The 12,357-nt window shown below is 33.9% G+C and overlaps 1 protein-coding gene across 1 annotated transcript in view; it reads left to right on the forward strand.

The window, feature by feature from the left end:
- LOC149933277 (midasin) overlaps positions 1 to 12,357 on the forward strand; it is a 106,092-nt gene that overhangs the window by 29,064 nt on the left and 64,671 nt on the right. Inside the window, exons 16-28 of the mRNA XM_090156633.1 lie at positions 351 to 529; positions 1,468 to 1,676; positions 1,742 to 1,888; positions 1,975 to 2,122; positions 2,228 to 2,537; positions 2,626 to 2,755; positions 2,830 to 3,281; positions 3,613 to 3,905; positions 3,978 to 4,180; positions 4,256 to 4,623; positions 4,690 to 4,924; positions 4,988 to 5,218; positions 8,115 to 8,243. Coding sequence (XP_090012759.1) covers positions 351 to 529; positions 1,468 to 1,676; positions 1,742 to 1,888; positions 1,975 to 2,122; positions 2,228 to 2,537; positions 2,626 to 2,755; positions 2,830 to 3,281; positions 3,613 to 3,905; positions 3,978 to 4,180; positions 4,256 to 4,623; positions 4,690 to 4,924; positions 4,988 to 5,218; positions 8,115 to 8,243 — 3,034 coding nt within the window. The remainder of the gene's footprint in view (positions 1 to 350; positions 530 to 1,467; positions 1,677 to 1,741; positions 1,889 to 1,974; positions 2,123 to 2,227; positions 2,538 to 2,625; positions 2,756 to 2,829; positions 3,282 to 3,612; positions 3,906 to 3,977; positions 4,181 to 4,255; positions 4,624 to 4,689; positions 4,925 to 4,987; positions 5,219 to 8,114; positions 8,244 to 12,357) is intronic.

The raw sequence follows: 12,357 nt of genomic DNA on the forward strand, positions 1-12,357 counted from the left end.
TGCATATTTTCAAACTTAATGTAATGATCCTTTTTCTGGTTTTTTTGGATAACTATATTTGCTTAAGTCACTGAGTCTTGTATTTGAAGAAGACCTTCCCAGATCTTACAAATAGTATTTTAACAAAACCAAATCTTCATGTATTTTTCTTTAAAAAACCCTAAAAACTTAAGTACAAATTTTTTAAAAACCAGCAAATAAACCTTAACAGAAAAACCATATTATAATTCCTACAAGCTACTATAAGAAGGGTTAAAGAACTTTTCCCACTGCTTCACCCTATTTATTTCTTGAATTGTTTAATATATGTACAAAATAATCTTTTGAATTTAAATATTTTTATGAAATAGGAGGTTTCCAGTTTTAATTCAAGGCGAAACATCAGTTGGAAAAACTAGTCTAATAGAATGGTTGGCCCAAATCACTGGAAATGTTTGCATTAGAGTAAATAACCATGAACATACAGATTTACAAGAGTATGTAGGAAATTATGTAGCTGATGAAAATGGAAAACTTGTCTTTAAAGAAGGTAAACAAGTTAAATTATCTATTTATTCACTCACAATTTGTTTAAAAATTTGATTTTCTGGTGTGGCAGACAAACAAACTGAATAATAATTTCAACTATATATGTTACTATGGTTTGTTTATTATTTTATTTTGAGTTGAGTATAAAATTTCTCTAAAATGAAAAATAAAGTTAAATACTGAAAACAAAATACCATATTAACATATCTGTTAAAGGCATTGTCTGCCATAATAATCTCTAAGCTGCAAAATAAATTTGTTTTCACTATCACCATTTCCATAAGCCTATCATAAGGTCCCCATATGCAAAGGTCTAGGCGAAATTTTTGACATACCCGTTATTAAGAGGTAGGTATTCAAAATCTGCACCTCCTAGAGGCTACGTCCTCAACTATGCACTTCTAAAAACATTTAGCGAAATGCATGATGAATGCGGGGAAGGCGTGCGCAAACGTTTTTAAACTTAGGACCACGCGGGAGAAATCTCTGCCGCAAGCTCTTTGCACCGTAGCCAAGGCTTATTCGCAATTTTATCGCTTTAAAACTTAAAACTAACACTTATCTTTGCAAGATGATTCATCAGAACCTAAAACTGGCTATTAGAAATAAGATTAATTGGGTTTCTGAAGGTATTTATTTTTCAAATTTGATATTAAGACGCTTTTTGTGTGGCATTTATCAACCCGAGCATGGCTGCTCTACCAAGTAAGAGAATATTTTAGGTGTAGAAATTTTGAAAAAGAAGATGTCCCTACTGCCCTATCGTCGTACGTTAATTTTCTTCTCTCCAGGACAACGCCGTTACCATGGGCCCCTATGGTAGACCTTTAATTATGGGGACCTTATGCTATTTCTTAAATAAAAAGTACACACAATTGCTTAACAGAATAAACCTACATTTCAAATACTTAATGTGATAGTTAATCATAAATTTTTAAGGTGTTCTTGTTGAGGCCATGAGACAAGGATATTGGATTATTTTGGATGAATTAAATTTGGCTCCAACTGAAGTGTTAGAAGCTCTTAACCGCGTTCTTGATGACAATAGGGAGCTTTTTATAGCAGAAACTCAAAAAGTTGTAAAAGCTCACCCTCAATTTTTATTGTTTGCGACTCAAAATCCACCTGGGTTGTATGGGGGAAGAAAAGTAAGTCTACATATAGACCGTATTTTGTTTCCCAGATGGATATTATAATATTGCTTTAACCATAGGTGTTGTCACGAGCCTTTAGAAATCGTTTTGTTGAATTACATTTTGATGAAATTCCATCAAAAGAGCTTGAAGAAATTTTGGGAAAACGTTGTTATCTTCCTCGTTCATATTGTGCCAAACTTGTTGGTGTTATGCTTGAGCTTCAGGTACTACTTTCTTTTTGTAGAAAAATTTAATTAATTTTAATTTAGTTTTAATTAAATTTATTATAGTAAATTTAATCTTCTTGCAGTTAAGAAGACGTGAGAGTGGTGTATTTGCTGGTAAGCGAGGTTTCATCACACTGAGAGATCTTTTCAGATGGGGTGAACGTTACAAGAGAGCTTATGCACCTGAAAGCCATCGGTTCTATGATTGGGATCAGCATCTAGCAGATGAAGGTATTTACTGAGTATATCTTATTTATACAGGCAAATTATTTTAATTAAATGTTGGTATACCACAACCAAGTCATGATAAAATCACCATATATTGTACTAACATAGGCTATCTCCTTCTGGCTGGCCGAGTGAGACGCCTTGAAGAAGAGAAAGTTATTATCGAAGTTCTCCAAAAGCACTTGAAGAGAACAGTCAATCCTACATCTTTGTTCTATCCAATTGGTGTACCATTCTCGGAAACAACCGCAGAAGTGTTGAGAACTACTGTGTTCTCACAAACTGGTGCTAATGTAGAAATAGAAAATCATGGCAAAATTCAAAAAATTGTTTGGACTAAAAGTTTTTCGAGATTAGCCATTCTAGTTAGCCAAGCTTTAAGATTTGGTGAACCTGTGTTGCTTGTTGGAGAAACTGGGTGAGTGTTTTTGAATAATTTTTGTTACACCATATTTCCATAAACCTTTTTCAGTAATTAAGCACTATATTCTTTTTGGGGTTTTAAGATGTGGAAAAACAACTATTTGTGAAATTCTGGCGAATTTGTATGATAAAAAGCTATACTCGGTTAATTGTCATATGCATTCTGAGAGTGCTGATTTCTTGGGGTCCTTGAGACCAGTGAGAAATAAACTGGTAGGACTAAATGATAATTGATTAGTTTTTACACCATTAGATGTGTTTCATATACATACCTCATTTGCTTATAGGAAAATGATAAATTATTTGAATGGACTGATGGACCTCTTGTTAAAGCTATGAGTGAAGGTGAAATGTTCTTAGCTGATGAAATATCATTAGCGGATGATTCAGTCTTGGAAAGGCTGAATAGTGTTCTGGAACCTGAAGGAACCTTATTATTAGCTGAAAAAGGAAATTATCCTGATGAATTGAGCATGCATATTGTAGCTTCTGAAGGTTTCAGATTTGTGGCAACAATGAACCCGGGAGGTGATTATGGAAAAAAGGAACTTTCACCAGCTCTGAGAAATAGATTCACTGAAATATGGTGCCCTAGTGTCTCTTCTACCTCTGATTTACAAAGAATAGTGGATGAGAATTTAGTACTTTCCAGTACGGGTAACAATGATGGGAATCATGAATTTGGAAGGAATATGATGGAATTCTTAGATTGGTTTACCAGATTTCCTTTGTCACAAAGGTATTTTTTTTATAAGTGAAAATTTAATTTGGGTAATTAGTAAATTCTTCAAAAAGCTTGCTGTTTGAAGAAAATTACAGATACATCAATTTTCATTGGTGAACCACTAAACTTTTGTGTGTTTAACATTTTGTAATTCGTTAAATTTTAAGCTTTAAAAATGTTAGAAAATTTTTTTAACTGGTCAAAATCAAAAACCAAAAATTAAATACAAATATGTATGGTTTCAAAGCAAGCATTAAAAGCTAAAGTTGTTTGCTATTGACAAATATTGAAAGAAAAACCAGTAAACAAATTCAACGTTTAGGAAATTTTCATTTTATTCCTATAGGTGTATTGTAACAGTACGAGATTTATTATCTTGGGCCCAGTTTATGAACTGTTGTTGTGAAATAGGAGTGAGCCCCGCAGATGCTTATATTCATGGGGCTCAAATGACATTCATAGATTCCTTGGGTGCATGTTTAACATCTTGTGGTTCTCATAAAGAAATAGCTAATCTAAGGGAGCAGAGCTTGAAATTCCTGTACCAACAAATGAAAATAACGTTTAATCAAGAAGTAATACCTAAAATATCACTTAAAAGTGATCAATTTGGAATTCATCCTTTCTACATTAAAAAAGGTAAGCAGAATGCATATAAGGTAGATTTTACATGGCTTTTCCTATTTAGTATTATATATTTTATGAATGTAGGTTCTGAAGATATAGCTGAAGAAGTATATTGCTTTGATGCCCCAACCACAAATGGAAATGCATTTCGATTGTTACGTGCAATGCAGGTTCCAAAACCCATTTTATTAGAAGGTTCACCAGGTGTTGGTAAAACTGCGCTGGTTTCATCTCTTGCGAGATTGTCTAGACACCATGTTGTCAGAATTAATTTATCAGAGCAAACGGTAATTGTTACTCTTTTTAATAATGATATAAAAGTAACAAATGCAATAGGTTGTAAATTTTTATTCATTTTCAAGGATATTTCCGAACTTTTTGGTGCAGACTTACCAGTTGAAGGTGGTAAACCAGGTCATTTTGAGTGGCGTGATGGCCCTTTGTTAGGGGCTTTGAAAAGTGGCCACTGGTTGTTGCTAGATGAACTAAACCTTGCATCTCAGTCTGTTTTGGAAGGATTGAATGCTTGCTTAGATCATAGAGGAGAAATATACATTCCTGAACTAGATAGAACCTTTAAAGTTCCATGTGAACAAACTAGATTATTTGCTTGTCAGAATCCACAAATGCAAGGAGGTGCTAGAAAAGGATTACCTCGTTCGTTCCTAAACAGATTTATTCAAGTCTATATCAAACCGCTTACATCATTAGATCTTCAAATCATATTGAGGTAAATAATTTTAGGATGTTTTCATTTTCATTCCAATTCTACATTGATTATTTTATTTTCAATTAGATCTATTTTCCCATCAATCAACCACTCTAAGATAGAAAAAATGGTTCAGTTTTCTATGGAATTAGATGATGCTACCTCTTCAAATTCTTTTACTACTGGTGGACCATGGGAGTTCAACTTAAGGGACCTAATGCGCTGGTTTGAACTATTACAAGCGCACAATTTCTCTGGGATTGGAGATTTTGTTCAACTTATTTATGCAGATAGAATGAGAACTAAGGCAGACAAAGAGAAGGTATAGAATTTAATTTAATAGTGATTTCATTAGCTTTGTGGTTAAAATAAGGTTGGTTTTTAGGTTCTCGAAATTTTTTCCTCTGTATTTGAAACAACTTCCTCAACACCTGCTCCAAAACTAATGTTAAATAAAAGCTACTTGCAAATTGGCCATTCTTTCATCAAGAGGCAAATTTCACCCAGTCTTATTAAAATTAATGAAGAAAATCTGAAGTTATTGATACTTAACCGTCAACTTAAAACATTACAAAGTATTGCAAAATGTGTGGAACAGAACTGGATGACTATATTGGTATGTAGGTTTTTCTAATATATTAGCAGTTCAGATGGGTGGTGGTGGTGCAGAACCTTCGATAATATACTGTTTAGGGTATATTTGAATGCAAGTAAAATTAATTTTGTAGATGAATCTAGAGTTTTGGGGGTTAAAACATGGGATGGTATTATGATTGAAAAGAAATGTTTGTGCCATTTATCTTTAACCATGACAAAACCATTGGGTGAAGTTAACAACAGCAACCTCATCTTGTTTTATAATTATTTTCGGCGGATACGATAGAGTTTGTCACGTAGATAGCGTGGGTATTTTTATTTTGGCCGCAAATGATTATTTAATTTTTTAATTTAATTTAAAAAATTGAACATTTTTGGGTATTTTCACGTTTTTTGGTGTTATTATTTTCGTCGTGTGATAGACCTTTTCACGTAAATAGCGTGTGTATTTTTATTTTGGCCACAAATGATTATTTAATTTTTTAATTTAATTTAATTTTAAATTTTTTAATTTAATTTAATTTTAAAAATGGTACTTCTTTGGGTATTTTAAAGTTTTTTTTGGTTATTATTTTCGACGACACCACGTGTTTTTCAGCCCTTAGCCGGTAGTTAGTTAAAAAAAATAATTTTCACGTGGTATTCAGGTTGTTTGTTAAAATAATTTTGGGAATTTTGAGATATTTCTAACTTTGCTGCCTTTTTTTGGCCGCAACCGCTTGGGCCTTTTCACAATTTTTGTTATTATTTTCGTCGTGTGTTCGTCGACACTTGCAGTTTCGGTAGCCCACACCACGTGTTGTTCACTCCGAATAATTGGTCTTGCGAAAGTTGCAATATACGCCCAATTTTTCCCACGCCCGACAATACTTGGTAGGGTATGCCTAGGTTGCGTTATAGAAGGCCCATCGTTTATTTTAGTATGGGGCTGGGGTGGCGCCGCGCGCCCCCAACACGAGAGCATAGTGAACGTGCGGTGCGGCGCCAATACTTATACGAACACGAAAAACTGTTCTTTAGCAATTTTTTAAAACAGTCTGGTGTCGGCGAACACACGACAAAAAGAATTTCAACCCAAAATCATGCGAATCAACAACGCAAATAACAACAAGTAAGTAGCGCAATATCACGTGGAAATTATTCGGAGTGAACAACCAGTGTTTCCACTCTGCGGTAGAGATTTTCGCCTATTTTAGGGGCAATTTTACCAGTTTTCGCCGGTTCTATAGTCGATTTTCGCCGCAATTTCCCCCCATACATTTTCCTTATTTTTTTAGTGAGTGTCACTGCATATTTTACTTATCTTTATTTCAAATCTTAGATTTGGGCAATATTTTTTTATATAAAAAAAATACATTTTATTTCTTCAAATGTTATACATTTTTTATTGGTATATATAAAAATTGAATGGGTGGACCATAGAAATCTCATAGGTAACTAGAATGCTGCCGTGTAACTGGCAAATGGGTCAAACGCCGTGGCAGACGATTGCCAGATCTCAGCCAATCAGAGCTCAAAGAGTGGTTCTGCCAAGAATTTAATGTCACCAGAGAGAATGACGTCACCTATCTCCCGCTATAGTAGCGGATCCAAGGAGGATTATTATCCTCCTTGGCGGAACCACTCTACGGCCTCTCATTGGCTGAAGGTTCAAGGCGAACTGGCGTCAAGCTCGGCCGTAGGCGGCAGCATTCTAGTTACCTATGAGATTTCTATGGGGTGGACATAGGGGGCAAAATAGAGGGACTACAGAGACGACGATTTTTTAGTTTTTCTGACTGATATTTCGCCGCAATTTGCGCCGTTTTCAATGGTTTTCGCCGCTTTTTCGCCTTTTCGCCGGTTTTAAAATTTATGGTGCCCACCGAGACAGTTTTCGCCGAAAACGCCCTTTTTCGCCGCAAAGTGGAAACACTGTGAACAACGCGTGGTGTGGGCTACCGAAACTGCAAGTGTCGGCGAACACACGACGAAAATAATTACAAAAATCGTGAAAAGGCCCAAGCGGTTGCGGCCAACAAAAGGCAGCACAGCTAGAAATATCCCAAAATTCTCAAAATTAAGGAAACTTGTAATTTATTTAACAAACAACCTGAAAACCACGTGGAAAGTATTTTTTTTTAACAAACTACCACAATACCACGGACTGAAAAACACGTGGTGTCGGCGAACACACGACGAAAATAATAAACACATAAAAAAATTTAAATACCCAAAGATGTTCAATTTTTATAATTAATTTAAAAAGTTAAATAATCATTTGCGGCCAAAATAAAAAATACACACGCTATTTACGTGACAAGGTCTATCACACGACGAAAATAATAACACCAAAAAACGTGAAAATACCCAAAAAAGTTCTAATTTTTAAATTAAATTAAAAAATTAAATAATCATGTGGCCGAAATAAAAAAACCCACGCAATCTACGTGACAAACTCTATCGTATCCGCCGAAAATAATTATAAAACAAGATGAGGTTGCTGTAGTTAACTTTAACAAAAAATGATATTGGTTAATACCAGTTGTCACTCCCTACTTGCTGGTGATAATTTTAGATTCTTTGCTGGTAAGGTTAGTTTGACAAGGATCTTAATTTGAGTCGAAAACTCTTTTTCAGCCTCTAATTTAGAAGTAACTACCTTCAGAACGAAACTAGTGTTAATAATATTTTTATCTTCTGCTTCCATAACTCCTCATCATTTTGTGAAAGTAAATATTAACTTAATCTGGAAAATGTGTTTTTCTCTGTTTAGCTACAAAGACTGGCTGTTCATAGTTTATTTATTAGCTTTGATCATTTGAAAAAAATAGTATTGGAAAAATAGAATGTTTCATAGTAATTCACTGTTAGATAGGCTACTTATAGTATTTCAATGTTCTTTGAGTTTGTTAATATCACAATTAATTTTCTAGGTAGGGCATTCGGGAACTGGAAAAACATCTATGATAAAGCTACTAAGTTCATTGGCTAATCATCGTTTGAGTGTTCTTCATGTTAATTCAGAAATGGATACAACGGAACTACTTGGAGGCTTTGAACAGGTAGGATGTTTTGATTTTCCGTGATTTTTAATTTTTGCAAACAAGCTTAAATGCAAAATGTTTTTTGGGATTTAAATTCTTTTAAACGTTTTTTTGAGAATTTGAATGATTACAAATGGCACATAAAATACTTTTTACACGTTGATATAGCAGTTGTTTAGTTTTATTAAAAATTTAATTCAAAGCGATAGACCTCCAATGAAATTTTTTAAATGTTGTCTTGTTTCAACCTGGAATTTAGCTTGTTCCACTATGTACAAATTCAAAAAGCTACCATACTTAATTAAGGGGCATTAGATGCTATCAGCAGTGCTAAAGCGATTTTTTACAAAGTTTATACATTTTTTGTTTCAGTTTACAACTATTATTTTTAAATTAACTTATACTTTGACCTCATCCATATTATAAATTAAGTTTAATAACTTTCTATAAAGTTAGTTGAAAACTAAACTCCTGTATTTCTTGATGGAGTAGATGAGGTAGATGAACAATAATTTTTTTAGACTACGCAATTTAAAAAATTACTACCTTTTTATGACTTAAAACCACTTGTTAAATATTCCACTTTTGAATTTATTGTATTTGAAGCCATGTTTTGTAGAAACAGGTGGACGGGAAATTACATAGCATCTGTTATTGCACCACATATGTATCTCATTATCAGCTCCATATCTTTTTGAAGATAGGAAATTTGGTTTCTAGATAATACATTACCCTTAAACCAAGTTTTGAGCAAACTCCATGATTAGAGTAGACTTTGTAAAATTTGTGATGGTATTACCCAGAGTATTTCGGAATTTTTTTCAGGAACATGGAAGTAAAATTTATTCAGATTTCAAAAAAGTATCATATATTAAGACTTGATCATGAATTTACATAGAAATACGCAAATTACATTATCTCTTCGAATATAGGCTCTCTTTTTTGTGTAAATAATTAAAAACATAAACTGCTTGGTTAGAAAGAGCTGATGGTTTATACACCATTTTAATTTAAATTATAGTAAAATCTCAAAAAATAGGTATATTCTTTTAAGGAACAACTGCAGCTCAAGTTACAATTTCAATGTCTACCAAACTTATATATACAGGGTGTTAACTAAAAAACGATACAAGGACATTAACTCCGAATGTATTTTAGCTAGGAATTTCAAACTTTCAGCACACATAGAACTTGCAGGGGGTCACTTGTCAACGGAAATTTCCATGACCTTGAACCAGGTCTTCAAGTACATTTAAAATTTATCTCTAGATCGATTAGAGATACAAAGTTGGTTTCAACTAGAAAAGTGTTCCCCATCACATTTTAGGTGTAAATAACTTGGATCCTACCTTATTTGACCAGTACCAAGTTAAAAAAAATTTAGACAAAAACATGAAGGTTGTGATGAAAATAACTTACCAGAGACCATGTTGAAGGGCTAATAACTGGAATAATACTCATGCTACCGTATCAAAATTTGCTAGACATACTCATCTGGTAGGGCACCTTTAGAATTTGCAAACTCAATGACGTTTAACTCATGGTTCAAGGAAAAACAAATGGATTTAGAGAAATGGTTCCAATTTGAAAATTTTTCATCATGGTGGTCTGCATCGGGTTCAAGACATAATATACTTTAAATTTCAATTTACACACTTCTTAAATTAGAACCATTTCTCTAAATACATTAGTTCTAGAGATAAACCTTGAACGACGAGTTTGCAAATTCTAAAGACTTCCTACTAGATGAGTATGTCTAGCAAATTTTTATACTCTAGCATGAGTACTTTTCGAGTTAATAGCCCTTCAAATTGGTCTCTAGCCCCTGATCACATATGACCCCTCTTTAACATTGAATCCTACGGAGATATGTTGGTTTTTAATTCATTATGAAAAAGATCGAGAATTAATCGACATTTTCAAGGAAATGAAAGGTAGAACCACTATTTTTATAAGTCAATCACTTTCAAAATTTTTTTTACCCGCCGGAAATAATATAAAATCGTCAGGTGTCAGCGGCTCTTGAATTTTAACTTTAATTAAATGTTTTCATTTATCCAAATGATCATAATTAGTAAATTTCATGGTTATACACGTGAAATGTTTAACGCAACTGGTAACTGAAAGCCAACACCCGACAAGGCTTAGCTTTGTTAATAAACCTTTTGATTTTATAAATATCGTTAAATCTTATTTATTTTATATATTTTAAAGAAAGTTTTCGTTTTCATTTCTAACTTAAAATAATTGATTATTTTAAGTTAGAAATGAAAACGAAAACTTTCTTTAAAATATATAAAATAAATAAGATTTAACGATATTTATTTCCGCCATAAGCAAGCGTGTAAAAAGTTAAAAAACCCCGAATTTATTATTATTATTATTTAGTTATTCATGGTAGAAACAAATACATTCACGCTATTGCGTAGGGCTTAAGCTAATCTGCCTTGAACCATTAAATTGCTGGACCAAAACTATAGGTGAAATTACATCGTCCGCCAGCGCTCGTACCGCGAGAATCGCGAAACGTTGCCACCCAAATACAAAGTTTATGTTAAATCAAATGATTATTTAGCTAGTAGTCTAAAAAGAGGGTAAACGATTTTGATATTAAACAAGAATCTTTCGAAACCAACGTGGCTGTTGTCGACCACACCTTTACCACTGAAATCAAGAATGTATTTATTTCTACAAGAGTCAGTATCTACTTTCTACCCCCTTAAAAAAATCAAATCAGCGCGGCATCTAATTAGTTCCCTAAAACTGACGTCTTCCCTTCTCGTGCGAGGAAAAAATTCGACCATTATTCCGGCGGATTTTTTCAAAAAAGTGATTCCCTCTAAGTATAAATAAAAACATTCTTTCTGAAATTATTTAGTTTTTGTTGCGGGGGCCAGGTTGCATACACCAGATTTTTTCTCGTGGATCACGGAACTTTTTCATGGAGTTCTAAAATTGACGACTAATCTCATTTTATTTCGACCAAAACAGGTCTTAATATTAAAGGTGGTATTTCTTACACAGATCGCCTTGTAACACGCGTTAAAAAAAGAGAATAGTCGTAAACGAAATCTGCGTTTCCCGCTGGCTAACGGTTTTGGAATGGAGTTGGAAGAATTTTTATTCTCACGGTAAATATTCTAAATCTGCCTGGAACTCTCGTAATCTGCCTGGAACTCTCTTTCGTACTTTAATATCAGCCAGCATCATCTGGCCTTTTTCTCATCTCGAATACCATAGTTATTCTTCCATCTTAAACTCGATTGATGAGGGGTTCTGGGGCGCGTCTCTTTTTTCATTTCTTAAGGACGCTCGAATCTTCGGATACGCCCCTCGCTGTCATTCTCCCCCCTCCCTCCGTACGGATTTTCTCGTTTGATCCATTTTTTCCGTTTTCGCTTGATATTATTTGTTCGAACCCCCATAATGGTGCCGTTGTAGTTCACTGTCAATCACGTTTTGTTTACCTCCACTGACGCAAATCGAACGAGAAATTCAAGCCGAAATTTTGGGTAGTTGCTTTTTGAGCGTCTTTGGGTAAGATGTTACACCGCGTATCCCTACGCGACTGAAATGAGATTTACAGGAAAACTGAGATAATCTTAATACACCTTTTTGGAGGGGATGATCATTGTACGAACCCGTCCTAAAGTTATTAAGTAACTAATTACATATTTAGCATTACCAGAGGCTGCGCGTAACTGTAATCGGTGTACCGAATTTTAGAAAATGTTTAGCACTCAGCCTTTCTCTAAAGTAACGTGACTCTCTTGTTTCAATATAGCTTTTACGTCACTCTCTCTTAAGGTCTATTCACACGAGCCAACTTTTTGATCCAACTAGATGAGTCAACTTTGAGTTGAGTAAACTAGTTGGTTCGTGTGAATAAAAGTTCGATGAGTTGATCCACCAAAAAGTACGCGAGAAAAAAATGGATCACTGATCCATTTTTGCTGACTCAGCATTTTGATTTGAAAAGTTGGCTCGTGTGAAAAGGTCTTTACTTTTACAAGTCCACGAGCGTGTGCAAATAGCTCGTAGGAAAACTATACTGATGAATCTCTGCATATGAATGAAGATCTAGATCGCATCTAAAAGAATGGATTATTTATACTTGGAGATAATGAATATT

The sequence above is a fragment of the Leiobunum rupestre genome, chromosome 8, assembly GCF_980474605.1.
Source record: "Leiobunum rupestre chromosome 8, qqLeiRupe1.1.hap1, whole genome shotgun sequence".
Classification (NCBI taxonomy): domain Eukaryota; kingdom Metazoa; phylum Arthropoda; class Arachnida; order Opiliones; family Sclerosomatidae; genus Leiobunum; species Leiobunum rupestre.